The sequence below is a fragment of the Bombus affinis genome, chromosome 13, assembly GCF_024516045.1.
Source record: "Bombus affinis isolate iyBomAffi1 chromosome 13, iyBomAffi1.2, whole genome shotgun sequence".
NCBI lineage: Eukaryota > Metazoa > Arthropoda > Insecta > Hymenoptera > Apidae > Bombus > Bombus affinis.
This window is the reverse complement of record NC_066356.1, coordinates 5,731,679-5,754,137: the sequence shown is the minus strand read 5'-3', so window position 1 is coordinate 5,754,137 and position 22,459 is coordinate 5,731,679. Positions and strand designations below refer to the sequence as shown.

General features: G+C 33.0%; 4 protein-coding genes and 1 long non-coding RNA gene across 13 annotated transcripts in view; 3 read left to right on the top strand and 2 right to left on the bottom strand.

Moving 5' to 3' along the window:
• The first annotated feature begins 1,205 nt into the window (after positions 1-1,205).
• Positions 1,206-8,240, top strand: LOC126923261 (piwi-like protein Siwi). The gene is made up of 10 exons (XM_050736572.1): positions 1,206-2,150; positions 2,742-2,973; positions 4,280-4,334; positions 4,525-4,647; positions 4,723-4,931; positions 5,026-5,208; positions 5,305-5,475; positions 5,564-5,843; positions 5,920-6,275; positions 6,354-8,240. The coding sequence occupies exons 1-10, from the start codon at positions 1,219-1,221 to the stop codon at positions 7,407-7,409; spliced, it is 3,597 nt and encodes a 1,198-aa protein (XP_050592529.1). The 5' UTR covers positions 1,206-1,218; the 3' UTR covers positions 7,410-8,240.
• Positions 1,942-2,924, bottom strand: LOC126923262 (uncharacterized). 7 transcript variants are annotated; one of them, XR_007713090.1, is made up of 6 exons: positions 2,780-2,897; positions 2,609-2,749; positions 2,378-2,563; positions 2,237-2,335; positions 2,105-2,200; positions 1,942-2,059 (listed from the first exon to the last, which is right to left on the bottom strand). It is a non-coding gene; the product is annotated as an uncharacterized LOC126923262 (long non-coding RNA). The 7 variants fall into 7 exon arrangements; XR_007713091.1 differs by having other exon boundaries at positions 2,378-2,557; XR_007713089.1 differs by having other exon boundaries at positions 2,378-2,545.
• Positions 8,241-8,457: 217 nt separating the features above from the next.
• Positions 8,458-10,098, top strand: LOC126923248 (coiled-coil domain-containing protein 130 homolog). The gene is made up of 5 exons (XM_050736546.1): positions 8,458-8,653; positions 8,766-9,081; positions 9,169-9,429; positions 9,519-9,651; positions 9,737-10,098. The coding sequence occupies exons 2-5, from the start codon at positions 8,770-8,772 to the stop codon at positions 9,973-9,975; spliced, it is 945 nt and encodes a 314-aa protein (XP_050592503.1). The 5' UTR covers positions 8,458-8,653; positions 8,766-8,769; the 3' UTR covers positions 9,976-10,098.
• A 2-nt stretch (positions 10,099-10,100) lies between these two features.
• On the bottom strand, positions 10,101-10,979 carry LOC126923259 (ragulator complex protein LAMTOR4 homolog). Of its 2 annotated transcripts, none has more exons than XM_050736569.1 (3): positions 10,890-10,979; positions 10,550-10,629; positions 10,101-10,456 (listed from the first exon to the last, which is right to left on the bottom strand). In XM_050736569.1, exons 1-3 carry the CDS (start codon positions 10,954-10,956, stop codon positions 10,217-10,219), a joined length of 387 nt encoding a protein of 128 aa, XP_050592526.1. In that variant the 5' UTR covers positions 10,957-10,979; the 3' UTR covers positions 10,101-10,216. The 2 variants fall into 2 exon arrangements, with proteins under 2 accessions (XP_050592526.1, XP_050592527.1); XM_050736570.1 differs by lacking the exon at positions 10,890-10,979 and adding an exon at positions 10,721-10,883.
• A 1,499-nt stretch (positions 10,980-12,478) lies between these two features.
• LOC126923022 (zinc finger protein 423 homolog) overlaps positions 12,479-22,459 on the top strand; it is a 133,047-nt gene continuing 123,066 nt past the window's right edge. For both annotated transcript variants that reach the window (XM_050736009.1, XM_050736008.1), the window contains exon 1: positions 12,479-13,036. In XM_050736009.1, coding sequence (XP_050591966.1) covers positions 12,997-13,036 — 40 coding nt within the window. In that variant the 5' untranslated portion in view covers positions 12,479-12,996. The remainder of the gene's footprint in view (positions 13,037-22,459) is intronic.

Sequence of the window (22,459 nt, the reverse complement as noted above, 5' to 3'; positions counted from 1 at the left end):
TCCAAAAAATGTTTTACTTGTTACAGTACTGCACAGATTTAGGATTTCAATTTCTGTCTTAGCAACTTATAATTTGGTTTCGTTAGGTCAAGTTCGTATATTTTGTGTGTTTTCCAACATCGAGTCTGCAGTTTTCGATTTAATTGCGTGTTAATTAAATTATCCGGTAGCCGATTTTTTTTTCTAAATTCGTCGTATACCGTAAGATATTTTTTTATAATTAATTCAACACTTCATTAATATTTTTTGCTGAAATTACAGACTTCCTAAACGTTAGTTTATAAAGACTTAATAGTTGCAATATCGACGTTATGCAAATATTTTCAACTTTCTGAATACAATTTAGCGTATTTATTTAAATAAATTTAGAGAAATCATATGACAAATATATTTTACAAGATTACAATTATACGATCATAATTATTACGATATTTAGTTACAAGATTTAATTAGTAGATTTAATTACGAGATTCAGTTAGTAGATTTAATTACAAGATTTAGTTTCATTTATATATTGATACAATATTAAAATTGGACAATTTCTCATTAGTTCTTTTAATTGTTTATTGCCAATTTGCTATCATTTTATAATTGCAATATATCATTTGTTTTGAATTAGAAGATATTTTATATGTATAGATTTACGCGACCACGTTGCCGCCAATATGCCGGTGTTGCTTTGTCGCGGCTTTTGTTCGTAATATTTCATACTTATTTTTATTGCAAAATACTATATGTGTATGTAAGTTCTATATTGATTATATTCAATGAAATTGATATATCACTTTTTTTTATTATTATCTTGGTCAAGTATCAGAAGTTTTGGTTTCGGTTCTTATTTAACCTTGAAGTACTATCGGCTGTATAAACTTAAACATGTATATTTGAATTATTTTTCTAAGTTCGTGTTTTGAATTTTTGGGACGACAATGTCGTTTTCATAACTTAGAAATGAAACATTTATTCAGAGAAAAGTTGTAGGTTTTTAATAAAAATATTTGTCTCTTATTAATATTAATAATTGAAAGATTAATTTGCTTTTATTTATTATTTGTGATATATGTAACATAAGCGTCTTTTTTATTCATCACGACATTAATAAAAGATAGACTTTTTTATTACAATGATACAAACCTATTCTTTTTTTTCTAAATAAATTTCTATTTTCTTGTTATAAAGGAGAAAATTTAAAAAAATGTTTAAAGGTTAAATTCAATCATGGGTGATAAGGGTGATAAGGGTGATAAGGGTCATGTACAAGGAACAGATCAAGATGAAAGAAGCAAAGATTTTGAGACATGTGTGCTGATGTATCAAATGTTTCCAAAAGAGAAAGCTAAATTTACAGCTGCAGAAGCACTAAACCTAAAAACTATAGCATACGTGAAATCCCCATCTATTAATGATATTAAGTTAAAGAATATGGTACCTGACGTTGATACTCGAACTCAATCTCCTCTGAAAATGTTCTTTGATGAAGATTCTACCTGTAGACCTCCAAGTAGTTCTCAACCTGAATCTGAATTTGAATCTAAATCTAAATCTAAATCTAAATCTAAATCTAAATCTAAACCTAAACCTAAACCTAAACCTAAACCTAAATTTGAATCTGAATCTGAATCTGAATCTGAATCTAAATTTGAATTACGACATGGACCTCCTATTAGGTATAAGCCTATGAAATTCACTGAGCCAGGACCTCTATCTCAACCTCATTTTCAATATCCACTTAAATGTCAACTTGAACATAAATATCCATCTTACTTTCAATATCCACCTGAATTTCAATATCCACCTAAATGTCAACTTGAATATAAATATCCAACTCAATTTCAATATCCACCTCAATCTCAATATCCACCTACATGTCAAGTTAGACATAAATATCCAACTCATACTCGATATCCACATAAACGTCAATATAAATATCTAACTCTATTTCAAAATCCACCTCAATGTGAAGCTCTGTATAAATATCCACCTCAATATGAAGTTCTGTATAAATATTCATCTCAATGTCAACCTATACATAAATATCCATCTCAACCTCAACCTCAACCTCAACATCCATATCATCCAGCTCAATCTCAACCTCAACCTCAACCTCAACCTCAACCTCAACCTCAACCTCAACCTCAACCTCAACCTCAACCTCAATTTTACCATCTATGTGGACCTCTATATCCACATGTATCTCGACCTCTAGCTAACCCTCTATATCCACATGTATCTCGACCTCTAGCTAACCCTCTATATCCACATGTATTTCGACCTCTAGCTAACCGTCTATATCCACTACCTGAACTTGAACCTGTACCTGAACTTGAACCTCTACCTCTACGTGAATTGGAACCTCTACCTGAACTTGAATCTCTACCTGAACTTGAACCTCTACCTGAACTTGGACCTCTACCTGAATTTGAACCTCTATCTGAACGTAAACCTCTACCTGAATTTGAACCTATACCTGAGCTTGAATCTCTACCTCTACCTTTACGTCTACCTCTACCTCAACCTCAACCTCAACCTCAACCTCAACCTCAACCTCAACCTCAACCTCAACCTCAACATCCATATCATCCAGCTCAACCTCAACCTCAACCTCAACCTCCACCTCAACCTTGACCTATATATCCATATCATCCACCTCAACCTCGACCTCTATATCCATATCCACTTCAACCTCAACCTCATCCTCAACCTCCATCTCAATATCCATCTCCATATCAACATCCATCCAGATATCAACCTCAATCTCAACCTCAATCTCAACCTCAACCTCAACCTCAACCTCAACCACAACCTCAACCTCAGTATCCATTTCCACCTTCATCTGATTATGCATCTACACATCGACCTGTACGTCCAAGTAATTTTCCTCCTTCTATGCCGTCTGATCCTCCGAGGTACAGTGAGTTTCCACAAGGGACACCTATGGAAAGACCAGATTCAGTACCACAAGATCCACCAGTGGTAATTTATGAAATATGAGACTATAAATTTGTTAATCTCAGCATGTTGGGTAAGAGATTACCCATTGTTCCCCTATGCTTTTGGCACATGTTTTATGTCATCCTACTTTGTTTTTGGTAGAAATTATATATTTTTGAAATATTTATAAAATTTTTTGATATTTTATACCTTGATGTGAATTAGTTTTGGGTATGGGATTAACTACATTACATGTTTATGTCGAGATATGTTTATATAATTCACATATTAAATTTTAAACATAAGGAGAAAAGGCAGGAACTCAAGCTTACAATTGGTTTTTAGTTCCTTGAGAACATATACTTTAATAAATGATATAGTTTTCTTCTTGGTTTCCACAAAAACTTTTTATGAAGAATATTAATTTTTATGAGTTATTTCTAAGCAGTAGGTATTGTTGACTGGGCATTTATATAATCCATAATAATACCGTTTTCCAGTTCTCTATTTTACTGATCTTTAAAATCAAGTTAAGCATATGTGTTGAAAGAAAAATGATGCTAATACTTTTGAAGAAAATTCTCAGTGATTCTTAGAATCGTTATTAGACTCAAGATGCTATTCTGCAAACAAGAGACAAAGATGTTTCAAGAAGTATTGATGGCACATGCAGAAGATTTATTCCCATACATATATCTAATGTGAACAGAAAAGCAATCTTTGTGATTACAAAATAATTCCTATTATATTTTCTAAATGTATTGTATTATTTTTATTAGTATATGTTATTGGTGTATATAATATTAGTGTATATAGCATATAGTAAGTATAGTAAATTGGGGAGAAACACACTTCCATTAGAATTGGTTGCGATATTCACATCCAGCATGTCAAAACGAGTAGAATGACGTATAATATGTGCAGTAAAGTTCAATCGCATGCTGAAAGTGATATATTGTTAATTTATAACTTGTTTCTCAAGAACTTTTAAAAAATATGTGCATTTTTAAAGAATATATATAGGGAGTATGTGTATATACTGTATACATGTAGTACATGTATACTTCTTAAAAGTACATATAAATGAAATTTGAATTTTATTGGTTTTTTGTTTGTGTAGAGCAAGATTTATGCAAAAGATAAAAGGTACAGAGAAGATTAGTAGTGTGTATTATTGTTTAGTAAACGTTTTTTGTCATGATACTATTTTTATATTGCATTCTTTTTTAGACAAATTATCCCAACAATATGACATTTGTTGTATTTTGTGTTTTATTTTATTTTTACATTATAATAACTATCTAAACTGTTATTTTGTTATCAAAGATATGTTTTTATCTTATTTTAGGGTATTCCAGAAAGGTCCGAAAAGGTTCAAGAAGATCCTCCTGAAAAAATGGAAGGTGCAATTAATAAATTTTCCATGCTGTTTTATACATTACTTTTAAATATATTGGAGACGATTTGAAATGTTTACAGCCAGAGGTGCATTATCAGACTGCAAATTTTTCAAACCGTCTTTATATTATTTGATAGCACAGAGAAATATATGGAAAATTTTTTTTATGAATTTACATGCATGATATATTATAGCGCCTAAAGGCAGTAGTGGAGAAGATGCAGGAGGAAGTCAGTTAGGAAGAGGAGCTATGCGAGGCAGACGTGTGTTAGCCTCAGAATTAGTTACAAGACCAGAACATTTAGTTAGCAAAAAAGGTTAATACATTTAGTACTTTTGTATTTATGTGAAAAAAAATAAAATACATATAATATAGGCATTAAAATTTTTAGGCGTATCTGGAAGTGAAATATCGATGCAGACGAATTATTTTAAGTTGGTGACAACAACTGATTGGAGTTTATACCAATACAGAGTTGATTTTATTCCAGAGGAAGATCGGACTGCTATCCGCAAAGGGTTGCTCAAATCTCATAAAGATACTTTAGGACCATATGTTTTCGATGGAACTATTCTATATAGCAATAAACGTGTGGAACAAGTAAGATATTTTTCAATGAATTAAATTATACGTTGTATGCTACATCTTTGATGAGATATGAACAAATGTATATAATATAAATTTAATTCTAAAGCTGGAGATTTGGTCTAAACGAATGTCGGATGGAACCAATATTAAAATTCTTATACGCCTTACTGGAGATATGCAGAAGGGCGACCACGGTTATCTTCAATTCTTTAACATAATTATGCGAAGATGCCTAGAACTATTGAAACTCCAGGTTGTGGGGCGCGATTACTATGACGCAAATAACAAAGTAAGTAAAGAAATAATTGTTATAATTATTTGATATTTATATTACACATTTATATTATTACCCACGAATTGTTTAACACAATTATAATTCAAATAGATAGATGTACAGGGTCATAGAATGGAACTTTGGCCCGGCTATCTCACGTCTATAAGACAACACGAAAACGGTATTCTTATGTGTACTGAGATTATACATAAAGTTATGCGTCAGCAAACTGTACTAGATATATTAAACGAGTGTTTCCAAAGAAACAATGATAAATATAAGGTAAAAATATTGATTACTAACATATCCTTGATTTAATTATATATTTTTGTTTTATTATATATTGATACAAAACGGTTCATATCTTTAGAAAGAATTTGAAAGCCTAGTTCTTGGTTTAGTCGTACTTACTGATTACAATAACCACACATATCGTATATCGGATATAGATTATAATGTAGGTCCTGATTCAACATTTATGCTGAAAAACGGTGATAGGATAACGTATAAAGATTATTACAAAAATAAATATCGAATTACGATTCGTGAAAACCGTCAACCACTGCTTGTAACAAGATCAAGACCAAAAGACCGTCGCACTGGCCATTATGAATTAATATATCTTGTTCCTGAACTATGCCGTGCAACAGGTGTTTTTTCCACTTCATTCTGTATTTGTATAATTCATTTTATGTTTTTATCTTACAATAAGTCATTTCTATGCAGGTTTAACCGATAAGATGAGAGAAAATTTCAATTTAATGCGTTCATTGGCAGAATTTACACGCTTACAGCCAGACTCACGTATGAAAAAATTAATGGAATTCAATAGTAAACTCCTCTCGGAACCGGCAATCATAACCGAGTTAGATCAATGGAATTTGAAACTTTCTGACCAGTTGCTTGATGTACCGGCGCGTGTTTTGGAGTCAGAATTAATTTTTCTAGGTAATCAGTTCACAGTTACCGCGGGTAGAGGAGCAGATTGGACAAGACACTTACATAATAGAGAATTATACAGTCCAAAGGATTTAAAGCTTTGGGTGGCAGTCTACGGGACTAAAGTAAAGAACCAAGTTCAAGTAAGATATCAAAATTTTCTAGAATTATACTTCTTTGTCGTTATTAATTCGTTGCTACAATGTATTTTTATTTTACAGAATCTGGTTCATATGATTAAAAGTGCTGCTTCGGCAATGGGTTCTACTATAAGTCACCCAAAGTATTACGAAATAATCGATGAACGCGCTAATGCTTACGCCCAGTTTCTGGAACGTATTCTGTCTAAACTTAATCCAGAGTTAGTCCTCTGTGTTGTACCGAATAACAGAAGCGACCGCTATAGCGCTATTAAGAAAAAGTGTATTGTGGATCGACATACTCCCTCGCAAGTATTCCTTGAAAAGAATCTTATGAACAAGAATGTAAAAACGATAGCTACGAAAGTAGCTATTCAAATGAATTGCAAATTGGGTGGTTCTCCTTGGGCCATTGACGTGCCAGATATCGATCTGATGGTGGTCGGTTTTGACGTGTGTCACGATACTAGTAACAAAGCTCGTGATTATGGTGCGTTGGTGGCTTCGTTAAATAGAGGTTTGACACGGTATTATAGCGTGGCAAGTGCTCATAGTGTAGGCCAAGAACTTTCAAATAAGTTCGCGACACATCTCGATAGCGCGTTGAAGGCTTATAGAAGAGTGAATTTGAAATTCCCATCGTTTATTGTGTTTTATCGTGATGGCGTTGGCGAGGGCCAAGTGCCGTACGTATTGGCTCACGAAGTAGCACAAATACAAGACAAATTAAAAGCTATATACGATGATTACGGTATATCCGTGAAATTTGCCTTCCTGATAGTGACGAAACGAATTAATACTCGAATCTTTAACGACAAGAAAAATCCACCCCCGGGTACAGTCGTTGATGATATTGTAACTAATCCGATAAGATATGACTTTTTCATTGTATCTCAAAGTGTGCGACAAGGTACGGTGACACCGTGTGCATACCATGTCATTGCAGACACCACAGGTTGGTTACCTGATCAAATGCAAAGATTGACATATAAGTTATGTCATATGTATTATAATTGGTCTGGTACAGTAAGGGTACCTGCACCTTGTCAATATGCCCACAAACTTGCCTTCTTGGTGGCTCAGTTCTTACGTAATGATCCTAGTCATCACATGGAAGAAATATTGTACTATTTGTAAATTTTTACCGGTATACATTATTATACCATTCTCTCAATGTACAAACTAAGATACATGGATTACACTATAAGACTTATCGTATACGTAAAGTAACTATAGAATTATGTTTTTAAAATCTCTGTGATAGATTAGTTATTATTTGGTTTTTCAAAGGTATCTGAAGGTCCTCAAATGATAATAGTTTATGATACATGAATATAATATTGTTAAGTAATATTTTATCATTATTTCATATTAAATCTAATTAGCATTAGTTTCACATTGATTTGATTATGAAATGAAAAGATCTGAGAAACAATAAAGAAATAATGTACTCCTGGTTTTGTGTTATATTACGCAGGGCATTGAAACATAAAATACAAAAAATAATTACGTTTATAATTTTATTTACTTACGTTGTTTGGGTTATATTTCAAATCTACAGATACAAATAAAAGTTAAATTAGGAATAAAATAACATTACATATTTCATACATCATATATGATTAAGATTTGCTAAGAAGTTATGTTTTTTTTATATAAATGGAATTATATATTTTTTAAGGATGTATTATCATTTGTCATATAATGTCATATAAATGTTATAATAGTCTTCACGGTATAATTACGTGTCCACGAATTGGATGGGCGAATAGAAGTCTGAGGTAGAATAAGGTCTGTTTCAGTCAGAGCTTTGAACTATATTTTTGTCTTGATTCAGTGTAATTAAGAAAACTTATAATGTTACCAATCGACACGGTGCTTTGTATTGTGGAGGCTATAATATACATAATGGTATTATGTAAAGCTATTTTTATACAAAAAATAAAGAAGGTACATTTTTTGTTTCTACATTAATTCTGTTACTACTGCAATAGTGTTCCTATATTTGATCATTTTTTGAAAAAAGTATTTTTATAGAAAATTTTTAGCATCTTTTCTATTTTATAGATATGTAATATGTTTAGCTTTTTCAAATTTCGCGGTGACCAATTAATAATAAAATAGAATTTCGACCAGTTAGCGTGGCGCTACTGTGATACGAAAATATCAATGTAAAAGTAGTTACATTAGAATGTGTCTAAATGTGTTATTAAGTTGCCTAACCTGCTTTATCGTAAATTGTTCTCAGGTTCTGTGTAACCTAAGAATGTGAGGTACTTTTATGTCAGAGTTTTTCTTCAGGCAAAAGTGTTATATAAATAAACAAAAATTATATAAATAATCCGTTTAATTTTTGTCCTGAAAACACATTAGAAATCAAGGTATTCAGTAATACTGTCATATCTTAAATATAATACAAAAATAACATCTCAAAATACTTTGTGAAATAGTACATTTAATATAAGTTTTTATATAATTGTTTCAATTCTGTAGAACAATGGGAGAACGTAAGGGAACAAATTTATACTATCCACCTGATTACGATCCCCGTGTTGGTGGTCTTAACAAATTTCTTGGTACTCATGCACTACGTGAAAGAGCACGTAAATTACACATGGGTATTCTTATTGTTAGATTTGAAATGCCATATAATATATGGTGTGATGGTTGTGGCAATCATATAGGAATGGGTGTTCGTTACAATGCAGAGAAAAAAAAAATTGGAATGTATTACAGTACACCATTGTATCAATTTCGTATGAAATGTCATCTCTGTGACAATCATTTTGAAATAAAGACTGATCCAGCAGTGAGTATCATCGTCTTTATGTCACCTTTGCTAGCTTATTTATCACATTTGGTTACTTGGATTTAAAAAAAATATCTTTTTGCACAGAATTTAGATTATGTAATTGTGAGTGGTGCAAAACGCCAAGAAAATCGCTGGGATCCTAAAGAAAATGAACAGGTGGTACCAGAAACAAAAGAAGTATCTTGCAGACTATATGATGATGCTATGTACAAGTTGGAACATGGTATAGAAGATAAGAAAATAGCGAAATCAAAAGATTCTTCCTTGGAAAGTGCAATAGCATTAAATAATGCTACATGGAAGGATGATTACTCTTCAAATTGTGCATTACGCTCAGCATTTAGAGTATGTTTATGTATATAATTATTTATATAGCCAGTTATATATTATAAATATTTTGAGAATTGGTTACAGATAAGTATTTTATATTGTAGACACGAAAAAACGAGTTACAGAAGAAACAAAGTTTGGATCAAGTGTTGCTTAAAAAAAGTGGATTGAATATTGACTTAGTTAATGAACACGAAGATGATATAAGGTTAGCCAAATTACTGATGCATAAAAGAGGTAATGATTTAGAGCATATATAAAAATATGTTTTTGTAGCATGCTTTTGTAACATAGTATTTAGTATTTGTTTTCTTTGTTTTAGATACAAAAAAGAATGGGCATAACCCCTTGAAACGTTTGATTACTATTGTAAGGTCTAGAGATAAACTAAAACATTCGTCACATTATGTATTAAGCAATAACACTAAAAATCAAACAGATCAAACACATAAACTTCCTAAGCTTACTCAACAAGAACCTTCGAGTTCGAAAACAACTACTAGTATGTTAAGTACTTCGTTAGTTACTTATGATAGTTCTGATACAGATAATGATTCATAGCACAAATATTTGTAATAAAAATATGTATATATGTAACGAATATAATTTATAATGTTATTTAGTATATACAATATTTGTAATATTTATAAAAATGGGATAAAAATGATGAAATAAACATTAACAAGTAACACAAAGACAAATTTATTATCATCATATTTTTATTAACATTAGTAATATTGGAAAAATTTACATATTCCAGTTTCATTCCAGTTTTATTTTTACATGAATGGATGACATTTATTTATACATCAATAAGAGGTTGTTCTACAGCTGCAGTTGTTGAGGATATCAATTTTTTTTTCACTACGTGAATCTTTTTGTTTGAGAGACAAATAATATAACAATGATCTGGATATGTTATTGATATTTTATCAAAAGTCTCGTTATTAGCAAATGCTTTGGGATCAACTTTATTGGTTAGCGTGACTAATCCTATAACAATGTTTGCAAATCTCTCATCATTTTCCAGTTCACCTCCAGACTAAAATGAAGTATACAATGTTCAGATTTTATAGAAAATTAATTGACAATTGTATAGCAATTTCTATATAATTAATGAGCAAGAGAATATTACCGTTAATACAGCTCCATCCTCTGTCAAAATTAGATGCCCAATTTGATCTGGGATACGTTCCAGTGAAAGCATATTTTTTCCTGAATTCAAATATTAACTTAATCTTTAATATTAAATTTACAGATGGGACTGTTTTATTCGTTCTTTTTCTTTAAACATTCAATTTCTAACCTATTTATATTATTATGTTTTAACGGTCTTAAAGTATTAACTGTACCAAGAAATCATTTATATTTAACAAGTTACCAAAAAAAAAAAAAACAAAAAATGAAATGATCGATCAAAATTCGTAGGCAATTTTAGAAAACTATGAAATCAATGAGCTGTCAAAGATATCAACCTGTGTATTTTTTATTTGCTATATCCCTACTGATTCTTCTCCGTCGGTAATGCAGAACTTCTTCCATTCAACACAATTGTAGTATGTTGAAAAGTAAATTAAGATAAATATATATTACCTGGAAAACTTCAACAAACAAATTGGAAACAAAAAAATAGAAGAACATCTCAGGTAGCTAAATCTTAATATATTTCATCAATTTTTTGAAACTGTATAGGTATAAAGCAATTGTAGCATGGTACAAATATTGAGCATTTCATAATATTTTTTTTATGCTATTTCGGTTTATTATCAAATCTGTTCCATAAAATTTCTTTACATTTACACGGTATTGCTTTACTAATTTTCTGGAAGTACTAAGTGTGTTATGCGTATATATATATATTAGATTCATTTTGTTCATACTGCATTATAATATTTGACTATTTTTATGTTGTTCATTTCCTAGAAGTGCGACACTTCTAAAAATTCACTTATCTATAATTTAATTAATTCGAAACAGGAGCTATTTATTAGGATGGGTACGTTATAAATATATTATTTAATAAGAATATTTAATATTAATAATATTACAATTCAAAATAAAGGCTTAACCCTTTTTCTAATATAGTAAATGTAATATTTTACTAGAGAACCATTTAAATTTAAAGACCATTAACTATAAAAGAAACACAATACCTTCATAGTTAAATGGTTGAATAATTAATAATTTCCTATTTCTGAAAAATTTAGTTTTACTAACCTATACTTTACCAATTGGTTAGAAAGTACGAAAATGTGTAATATGCGTTATGGATAATATTGAAAAGAATAATTGAAATTCAATTTCATTAAAGAATCTCTATTTCTACATTTATATTTTTACATAAAAAACCATGATCTGCTCATATAGTTTCACGATTACGATTTTTACAATATTATTATTATTATAATTATTATTATAACAAACGTACATACAGTCAAAGACAAAAGTATTTGTACAGTTTGAATGTAGAATTAAAAAATATATATTCTATCCTATTAAATATATTTGAATACGTATCTCTTTATTATATCTAAGTACTTATAGTAACAAATGTACACAGACAAATGTTAATTAAATTATTCGATTATTGAAACGAAAGTATTTGTACAGTACTATTAATTAATATGTTCGTATTATAGTTAACATTTTATGAGCTTTTTGACAAATAATTGCCTGCGATTTATTGGGCATGGATAATACTAGATTTTTAGCGAAATCCGCGCCGCTATATCATGCAAGCCTTTAAGATTGATATTACACATATATGTTACATTTTTATACGAACAAGTTATACTTAATAAAACTTCCTTAATATCTACGTTGACTATGTATCCACTTATATTTATCGCCGGCTATAGCATATTTCAAAGCGTTAAACAACGGCGAATATAGGGCTGTGAAAGTGACGAACGCGTTAATAATATCGCGTTGTATTTTTTATATAAATTTATTTCAACCGCATTAAAGGTAGAATTGCGCAGGCCACTATCAGTAAGATACGGTGCGCATGTGCAATGAGGATCTCAGTGGTTCTCTGCACCAGCGACTTTGCGGTATCAAGTACAGTGTCATTCGTTGCGCGTCTTCCGAGCGCGTTTGTTCTGTGTTTGTGTTGTGTTCCGTTGAAATCTTCCTTAATGCCACCACGTGAGACCACGTGGTTTCCGGTACTCGAATTCTTCCAAAAAATAATCAGTTATCCTCAGTGATAAATCATTCCAACTTATTATTTTGTGTCCCTTATGGAAGATATAGGAAATTATCATAAATAAATTGGTCGATCATTTGTTCGATTCGATCTTCTTTCGATTCTCGAAGATGTTACTATTCGTCGCCATGGTTACTGTGCGCGGGTAATCGTTCATTCGAAATCACGCGAGATCGTCGTTCGTTATTCGAAATTGTCGTTCGTATCACGGTTTCTGTCTACGGTCACGGATTCAAATAAAACTGTTGACGACTGGATATAGTGTGACTGATTTGGGTTAGGTTTGTGCACGGATGGATCCAGTTCTGAGAAGTGTTCCGAAATGTGACTGAATCGTTGCTACTGATCTGCTAGTCGAGAGGTGTCACGCTGCTATGTCCAGGAGGAAGCAGGCAAAGCCTCGATCTCTAAAACGTGAGTGCCTTACTTTCACATATAATTACTAGATTGATTTTTATGGACTTTTATATTATTATATACGCAAAATGGAAAGATGCGGAATGTAAGTAGAATTGCTAAATATCATCTACTAAATATCATAATAAATATTCTGAATATTTGATATATGTGTTTTTCCATATTATATGTACTATGTGCATCTTTGTACTTTTAAATTTCCTATAAATACATGGAAATCCGCAGTCTTATAATTACATAGTTTATTGACTTTTCTCAATTTTGATTATTTGACTCAGTCATGTGTCTAATAGCTTCATTTTATCACTGAAAAGAGAAATCACTTGATGGATCTCAAACTAACATACTTTTTATTATTTTATTAAGAAAGCACCAAATTAAAAAATGTTTCTTTCGCAATAGTAAATAGGAATATAATTTTCTTTTATTTTAATTCAGTTGACGTTAGGAAATTTATCAGTAAATTAAGTTAAGGTTAGATTTCGATAAATTTATCTAACCACGTTTGAATAAACGAAAGTACTACCATTGTTTAAATTATTATTTGTCGTCCCTGAAAGTACCTAAAACTTAACCTAACCATCTTCATAAACTTCGAACATCAAGTGTATTAAATTAGAAAGACGTTCAATTTAACGAGATTTTCTTGTTTCGTAAAAAAGGGAGAACAAATATTAATTATTGGGATGAGTCATTAAATCATATAATTATTTTATCATCTTTTCCGTTCTTGTTGGTTATCAGATACATATATAGGAATTTCATGAGTCAGCTTTTGGAAACTTCGCGTTAAATATAACGTGTAAGCGTTGAAACGACACGACTCGTTCCGAGGATGTTTTTTTTTCTTTTTTTCTTTTCTTTTGCTTTCGGCAATGTTTACGAATCCGTGGCATACTATTGCGACACGTGATTGTTCCAAGTATTCATCGAGGCCTTGAGCTTGCATGGACAACAAAAAATTGGAAAATCGTGCAGAGGAACGGTTTTCTTGGGAAAATATTGCTTTTCGTATGAAAGCGTGCGTGTTAATCGTTGGAATGAATTATGGAGGGAAATTTCACTCCAGGTCGTAAGGGCTAATGTAGGAGATCTGAAATTGAATATGGAATTCGAAGCCTGAAATTTGTAATTAGAATTTGAAGAATCGATACGAGAAGAATATAGTTTCAGTTTCCAGTAATCTGAGTGAATCAACAGAAATCAAATCAAAATTAGACGAAATTAATCATTTCTTAAAACATACTACGAATTCATAGTAATATTCGTAATAGAAGTTTTTTTATTTTTGAGTACGGAACCTATACCTTTCTTTCTGTTCCATTAAATATAGTTTAAATATTCAAGCTGCTTCCTTATTACTGCAAATTGTAATTTTTATATTGCTCAGAATTTTTTAACTGGAAACTTTGTATAGGTTAATTGCACCGGTTTAAGTCTTAGATTTATATCAAAATATACAAGTGTACGAGATTTGGAACTGAATATAGATCTGAGTTCGAAGTTGAATTTGAAAGTTGTATAAATACAACTTTCTATATTTCTGATTCTTTTGAGTATCTTACATAAACGAGCATCAGGGCACAACGTTAAAAATGTTTTAGCAGAGTTCATTCGAAGAGTATATTCGAATTTTTATATTATAAGAATATAGGGGACGTATCTAGGAATATTTAGGATTCTAAGAAGATATACAGATGTGCAAAAGATTATATAATGATCGTAAATCAAGCTAGGAAATTTTATAAGAATTCTAAATTAAAAAATATATAATTAATTTAGAAAGAAAGTAATCGATTCGCATCGTCGATCCATATCTACTCTACCATACTAATGAGGACAAAATAAGATAATCAGGATATCTCCGTTTCATTCTATATATATAACAACGTTATAACATCATCCATAACACCTGTTCTTCGCAATGTTCGTTCACCATACCACAAGTGCCGCTGCATCAGAGGCCACTGCATTGGAAGAAGGAAAATTTCTGAACCCACAAAAGGAACGAAGAAAACCCATAAACCTACAAAAGGAAGAACGAAGACTAATAAGCGCTTACAAGTAAACAGAAGAGTCGCACTGAAAAATTCCCAAAAGTCTCCGATACCCGTTATCCCCTCCGAAATCCCTATCGTCAATTCCCTTAAATCTAAACTGCACTCGGCGAGCGATCAGCCGAGCGCACAGGTGCTCGTCCGTAAGCAAAACCATAAGACAAGGAAGAGGAGAAGAACTAAACGAAAAAGAGAGAAGGATCTGCCTGTTGGACGAATGAAGGAGAAGGTGGCAAGGTTTTCCTCCGAATGGAGCAAGATCGTACGAACAGCTTGCTCTCACCCGGAATGATCAGGGCGTATGTGTTCCCGGGTAATCGGGATAACGACAGGAACAGAGTGACCGGTCAGCCGTTTCGACTGACAGAGAGGGAACTATGGATAACAGGCTAAGAGAGAGAAAACCAAGGGAAAACGAACGTAACAGGATGGAATGGAGAGGGGTTGGATATGGCGAACGATGAAAGGAGAGGCTTGGAACGTTGTCAGTGAGGGAAATAGCGATGGAGACACGTGAAGTGAGCTATCTAGAGTAGAGAAAGAGAGATAGAAGAGGAGAAAGGGAGATGGGAGAGGGAGACAGAGTCAGTAGTCAGCCAGGATGGAATTAGGTGGAAACCCGCGGGACTGCTGCCTCTCCCTGTGGAATTCCCGGCCTCTGTAATCACCAGTTCTCCTATCCTATCCAATTCTGGTCGCACTGCTTCCACCCTCTCTCTCGGCCTCCCTATTTCCTCCATATTTCTATCTCAGTTACTCCCTTTGGCGCATCGTCCTTTCCACATTTTATTTTCCTCGTCTTCCTATCTCCGTCTGGCTCTCGTTTTATCTGTTTCACTCTATTTCTGGGCTTTACTCATGCTCGTTTTCCTTGCCCTCTACGTGGCTTGATTTTCTTTGAACGAGTTAGCCTGGTGTGTAGAAAGTTTCCAAGGTGTTCGGTTTCTTCGATGTCGTGGCATTCCTAGACCATGGCTAGGTGATATCGCGCGGCATTGTTCGGTGATTAGCGCTGAGAGACGTAGAATTTTGGAGATGCAGTTCATTTCCATGCGAAGGTTTCGTATTCAGTGGATTTAGGTTTGTTTTCTAGATTCGTGAAAAAGTGGAATATGTAATAAATTCGTTTTACATTGTTCTTCAGTTAGCGGAACGATTGAAATCTTTCTTTGTGTGCTATAATGTAATCGAAAGGACCGAAAATAGTATAATTTTGCCTTAATACTATAACCTTTGTTCTTTTGCGAAATATTGGTATATTCGGTTCTCTATAATTCAAGCACGAGTGCTAAACAATTATTTTCCAGAAGTATATTTCTCGATGTTGTTTGTCTGGAATAGTATTTTGGAATATATCGTGAATATATGTAGTTGAAAATTCTGAAACGATTGTGTTTGGTGCAGCTTACGATAATTAATTAAGCCATGATCGCGGGCAAAGTAGTTTATCGTAGTCTGTTTCCACTTTCTCGTGTTGGTAAGTAGAAACAGGCGGACCGAGACAGCTACTTGGAGAACAGTACCGCTATTCAAAGTTGTCTTGTACATTTAAATATCATTAACTATAGTTTGTAAGTTACAAGTTGTCAATTTTCTAACAAATGCACGCAAAACTCGCACAGATGCATCTTTACGAGTAAATTTTACGAATTTCACAAATTTCATATTTTGTCCGATTATTTTGTTTAACGATAGTGTTTTGAATAAATGCGAGGAAGTAAAGGAATAAGGAGAAGGCTTTAGAATAATGCGAGTGTATTGTATAAATTTCAGATGAATTTTAGATAAACTGAAACATCGATTCGTAGTAAAAATACCATTCAGTAGTATAGGTCAAGGTACAGCTGAAATAAGTAGTGCAAGCCAACGGTATAGTCTCGTGGTACTTATAATTTCTTTATAATCGTACTAGTCGAATTTTCTACACTCTTTTACACTTTCTTACACCGTATCTCTGGCGTACAAACACACGCATTACCATCGTTTTTCTTTCAAGTATTCTTGTATTATACGCGTCTCGTATTCCCTCAACTACTTTTCCAACTTGTTCAACTTTCCACGCGAAACACTCTCGTGAAACTTTGTTCAGCATCGGTGATACGGCGAAATTATCAAAAGTCATTACCCTTAAAATTAACTGGCAATATATTACAGGAATGTCGACGATAGGTTTGAAACGTATTCCACAAATCTCTATCTCAAATATACGAGAAATGAAAATTTTCCGATGGCGCGAAATTTATTCTCAAATCTCTGTACTAACAAGATATCGAAAAAAATTTCCCTATCAAATAAAACCTCTGTTGCAGAAGTCCCTATCTCAAATATACCGAAAATAAAAATTTTCCCTTCGAACATGAAACGTATCCGAAAAATCTCAATCTCAAAAATATATCAGATACAAAAATTTCCCTATCGAACATAAAACCTGTCCGAAAAATCTGAACCTCAGAAGTATCTATTTCAAAAATCTCAATCCCAAAAATATATCAAATACAAATATTTCCTTATCGAATGAAACCTTTGTTTCACAAATATCTGACTCGAATATATTGAAAATAAAAATTTCCTCGCTGAGCATAAAACCATCAATAAACCATATAAAAATTTCCTTATCGAATGAAAGAAAGCTCTATTTCAAAAATCTCAATTTCAAATACACAGACAATAAAAATTTCCCTATCAAATCTAACACTCATCCCGGCCATCTCAGTCTCAAAAAATATATCGAGGATGAAAATTTTCTTATCGAATAAGATCTATATAAAAATCCCTGTACAAAAGAAGTCTCTATGTAAGAAGTCTCTATTTAACTTAGGTACATATACATATCTTAGTCTATATCCCTAAAAATGCTAAAAAATTGAAATTTTTGATTAAGTAATATCGAGAAGAGCTGTGAGTATGGGAGGAAAGGAAGGGGAAGGGAGGCGGGGGGGGGGCGGATAGAAATCGCCGGTTTCTGGCAAAAGCAATTCGATGTCGTCCTATCGGATTAGCCAGGGGTACCACCACCACTGCGATCGTGGTGGAACATTACGAACACGCGGTTAGCCACGAAATAGCAAGCCTGGCCGATAGCATTGCGAGCATCGGTGATATAGGGTGTTGCTAATTAATGCACGATAATGAACCTGGGCGCAACCGAAGCTGTATTAATGGATTCCAATGCCCGTCATAACATGGACGATCCGTAGGTGCATTGGAACTGTACGTAATTGCGTTAATGGAGGCCCATCTGTTTACGCTGTCGGCTTTTGGGCTACTTATGCTCGTCACTTGTCCAGTAAATAATCATCTAACGGTGAATAGTTGACCCATCTGTGCTTGTCGTCCCTTCGAAATTCACGAAATTTCGTACGATTTAATCAACAGTTGATTTTATCAACTGTTTAGTGAAAATTTTCAATCATATCTTGGCTGTAACTGAGTCGTCGACTATCCTTGCGTCGTCGATCATCTTGATGTTAAAGTCATCGAGGATCACAGTTAAATCAATGTCTCATTCATTTGTAATTTCTTCTTGGTCGATCTAGATCATCAAATTTTATTGAATTCACATTGAGATTATGAAAACGTACTTTAGCAATTTGCTCGATATTTTGTTTTCCTTACTATTCTTCTTTTCTATGTAAATTCTATAAGTTCGTGAAATGCGAAGAAATCGAGCCGTCATTACGATGAAGTATTACGATTTCGAAAACTCGAACTACCATGAGAAAATATTCTAACCGTTTTTCAACTGTGCTTCAAAATTTTATTCATTAATTTATTGTTATCATCTGTATTGTTTATTTATTTTCAGTCAAATTGCTCCTTATCGTGGTAAATTATATCGTCGCTTATAAGAATGTAAGAAACGATGTATTTTAATAATTGGCGAAAAGATTTCTGTTATACAATTCAAGAAACATTCTATGATAGGGTTAATTGTTGCGATATTATTTTTGTTCTGGGAATTTTGCGAAAATTTGAGCTACGAGAAATATAATTCAAACGATATAATTAAAAGTCTTTGGAATAAAAGTTATTCGAGAAAATTTGTTGATACAGAAAAAGGATAAGAAATATGAGATTTATCGAGTATAATTAAATTTTTTAACTGCAGTTTTTCAGCCAGAGCAAAGGGAATTATTAATTTAACTTCGTTAAACGACAAACATCGAAAGAAATATTTAATACGAATTTCATGTAATTTGATACATCGAATGCTCGCAATTGATTATCGCGCGTATTAACGTTGAGTAGAAATTCTTCACGATGCAACCATCGTGAAATTTACAATCACGATTCTCCATTAATATTCGCCATTACATAGGAATATTCGCGAGCCTGTGATCGTATAATCGTAAACATTATGATCGGGAATCAGAACGCAACGACCCGAATCACAGCGCATTATGCTTCAGGGTCGTGATTGTAATTTGCGTCTCGCGCCTAAATGCGTAATAATAATCTCTTAATTAACGCACGCGATATTACAATTATTAACGCATTTCACTTTGGTTTCGTCAATCTTTCGAATTTTCATGAAACATATTCGAAAACGTATCTTTTAAACTTTCCAGTCATCGAATAAGAACGTAATTTCATAAACAAGATTTAAGATATCTCGATAATTTCGCCTATTTCGTTCTCTTCTTAAGGCATATTTAATAGAAAATTTCAAATAAAAATTCTGATAAACAAACTTTTTCTATCTTTCCACACAAAGAGTAAATAATCCTGTTTAACAAACATTTAATAGGAATATTCGAATAAAAGTTCTAATGGTTAAGTTTTCACTTTAAATGACGATTTTGTAGAGGAACTAAATTATCCTGGCATGTATCGAGTCATTGAAATAAAAATTACCGTTCCACCCTCGAACAGTATTGATTCTCATTAATGTAATAATTCAAATAAATCTAAAGGAATGAACCTGTCTTTGGAAAAGAAGAAGAAGATCAGCATTAGGTTTAATTAATTTCCTAGTTTAAACCTTTCATGATTCTCGAAATTTTTCTATCTCCATCTGAATGTCGTTTCAACTAAAAAAATGTCTTTAGATACTAAAAAAATCTTTCGCATAAAATTGGAATGTAGCATGTACGTGCATATCAATAACAATCTTTAATCACGTCTTGACCAGTTTTAAAAGACACGTCTATCTACTACGTGAAAAACGGTACTCTTTATGGCTGGTTTAACTGCTTCAATCGTATATTTATTAATGTCAGTAATTTCTGCAGATTTTTAAACTTTTTCTGTTCAAACGTTAATTTTAGTCGGAATGTATTTACTGTATTTGTACTGTATTAGTATTACTTAGCATTTCTTTTCTATGTACTCTAAAGAATGTACTCCACGTACTCTCTAAATGAATAAATAAGTGAATAAATTTCTCCTTATCTCTGTCATTGTTGCGGCATTCCTTGTCGAGAGAGAAAAGTACGATTCTGTTGAAAATGATCCAAAGAACGTAGCAAGATTAATCTCTTAATTAAACATCTCCCATACTAAAGGTCTGAGAGACCAAGTGTATGTTGCACACTCGAGTCCACTATCGATGGGCAATTAAATAGCATTATAATCATCACATAGATAGTCATTTAATTACCATATCCATCGTACAGAATAATGGTTACGTTTACCATGTCACGGAAACATATACTTTATATACAATAATTCACCGAAAAGCCGATAACTTAATCCTATTTAGAAGTTGCATTATAATCACTATAACCACGGGGCCGGAATTAGGGCTGTCACTGCAAAAACTAATAGCGGATTAAGTTTTAGACCAGCCACGATTAAAGGGATTAAAAGGGTAAGCTGGAAATTTACATTCTACCATTGCGTCCAGCCTCTCTATTCCATTAAATATCTCTTAAGGGTAGTTATTCTATTCCGCGGTGTCAAAAAAAAAAAAAAAAAAGAAAAAAGAAAAAAAGAGAAAAAAGGAAACACTACTGTCAGAGTTTTTATTTGGAATTTTTCATTACGCAACACAGAATTTTCCACGACGTGTCCCTTCAGGCAGCTCATCTTATTCTATAGGATGAAAGATTGTGGGCTGCCAGAATCTGTATTTGGAATTTCCTATTAAATATCTTTTAAGATTAGCAATATATTCCACTTTGTACGATCAATAGATTAACTATTTAATTAATTAATTAAAATGAAATAAAGAGAGATTATTAAATGGATGTATCTATCAAGATTTTTCTATACAATTTTCTATCAAACGAGGACAGTTACTGTATCTTGCAGGGCACAAGAAAATCGAGTATCGCGTCTTTTACTCTTTCGTTACACGCGCACGATAAACTTTCAAATTTAGTTTTTCAGAAACAGAGCCTTAAATGAACAAGTGTTATTCCATATTTTCTTTCCTCTACATTTAGATATACACAAGAAATTGGTAGCACAGAATATCCCTAGTTTAATATGTTCGATTATTCGCGAGTCTATTTTCCAAATACCATTGAAGCAACGAAACTCTGAGACCACAGATCAGAAGCTTTAACTTTAAAAGGAAAATTCTCGACGAAATGGAAGCTGAATGAATAAAAACAGAAATATGTCGTAGGAGAAGAAAACCGATGACAAAGTTCGCATAAGGTAGATTCTTCTGTGTTAATTAGACTTTGCTGTGCCAATATTCCTGAACGCGAATGTACATACGTTGTTAGACGAGGCGATCGAATGATCGCACGGTCGATGCGGGTGACCTTTCCATCGCGAGGACGAAATCAGCGGCAAAGTTAAAGGAGGAACGCAACTTGTGCACGGAACGTGTGCAGAAACGAGCTTAGACCGCGTGTATATGCCGCGTGTGTAATTCCTCGAGCACGCGACGCACAATTCGCCGCAAAAGGGAGGGCCACAAGTCAGTCGTCGGACGTGAACGCCTTGCGTGGCCTTGCCTCAAAGGAATACCGCGTGTCCCGGGCATGTCTTCCACGATGTCACTTCTCCTTCTGCCGACCGATGCTTCCGCATGCCGGTCGCCGCTTTTATAACACTCTTTGCCGCGTCTCTCAAACGCCCGCCTACTTTATACTCTTCTTCCTTCTGATACTTTTATATCTTCCTTTGCGCTAGCTGCAATTGCGTGCACGGGTGGAGAAAGGTGCGCCGGGTTTGTTGGAAACAAGTTGTTGCTAGTTTACGAACTGTCGCAATATTTTCTCTTGCGTTCTATACATTTCAAGAGGATCATGATCATCGTGCAGTTTTGAAAAATGCTATTTGACGAGTACTGGTTCCAGTTGGACGTTGATTAACTGTTTTACGTACGCTTCGATAAGTTGGCGTTCAATTAAATGGTAGATGTATTTGTTTCGATTTAAACTGCTCCGAATTTTAGTACATCGTGCCT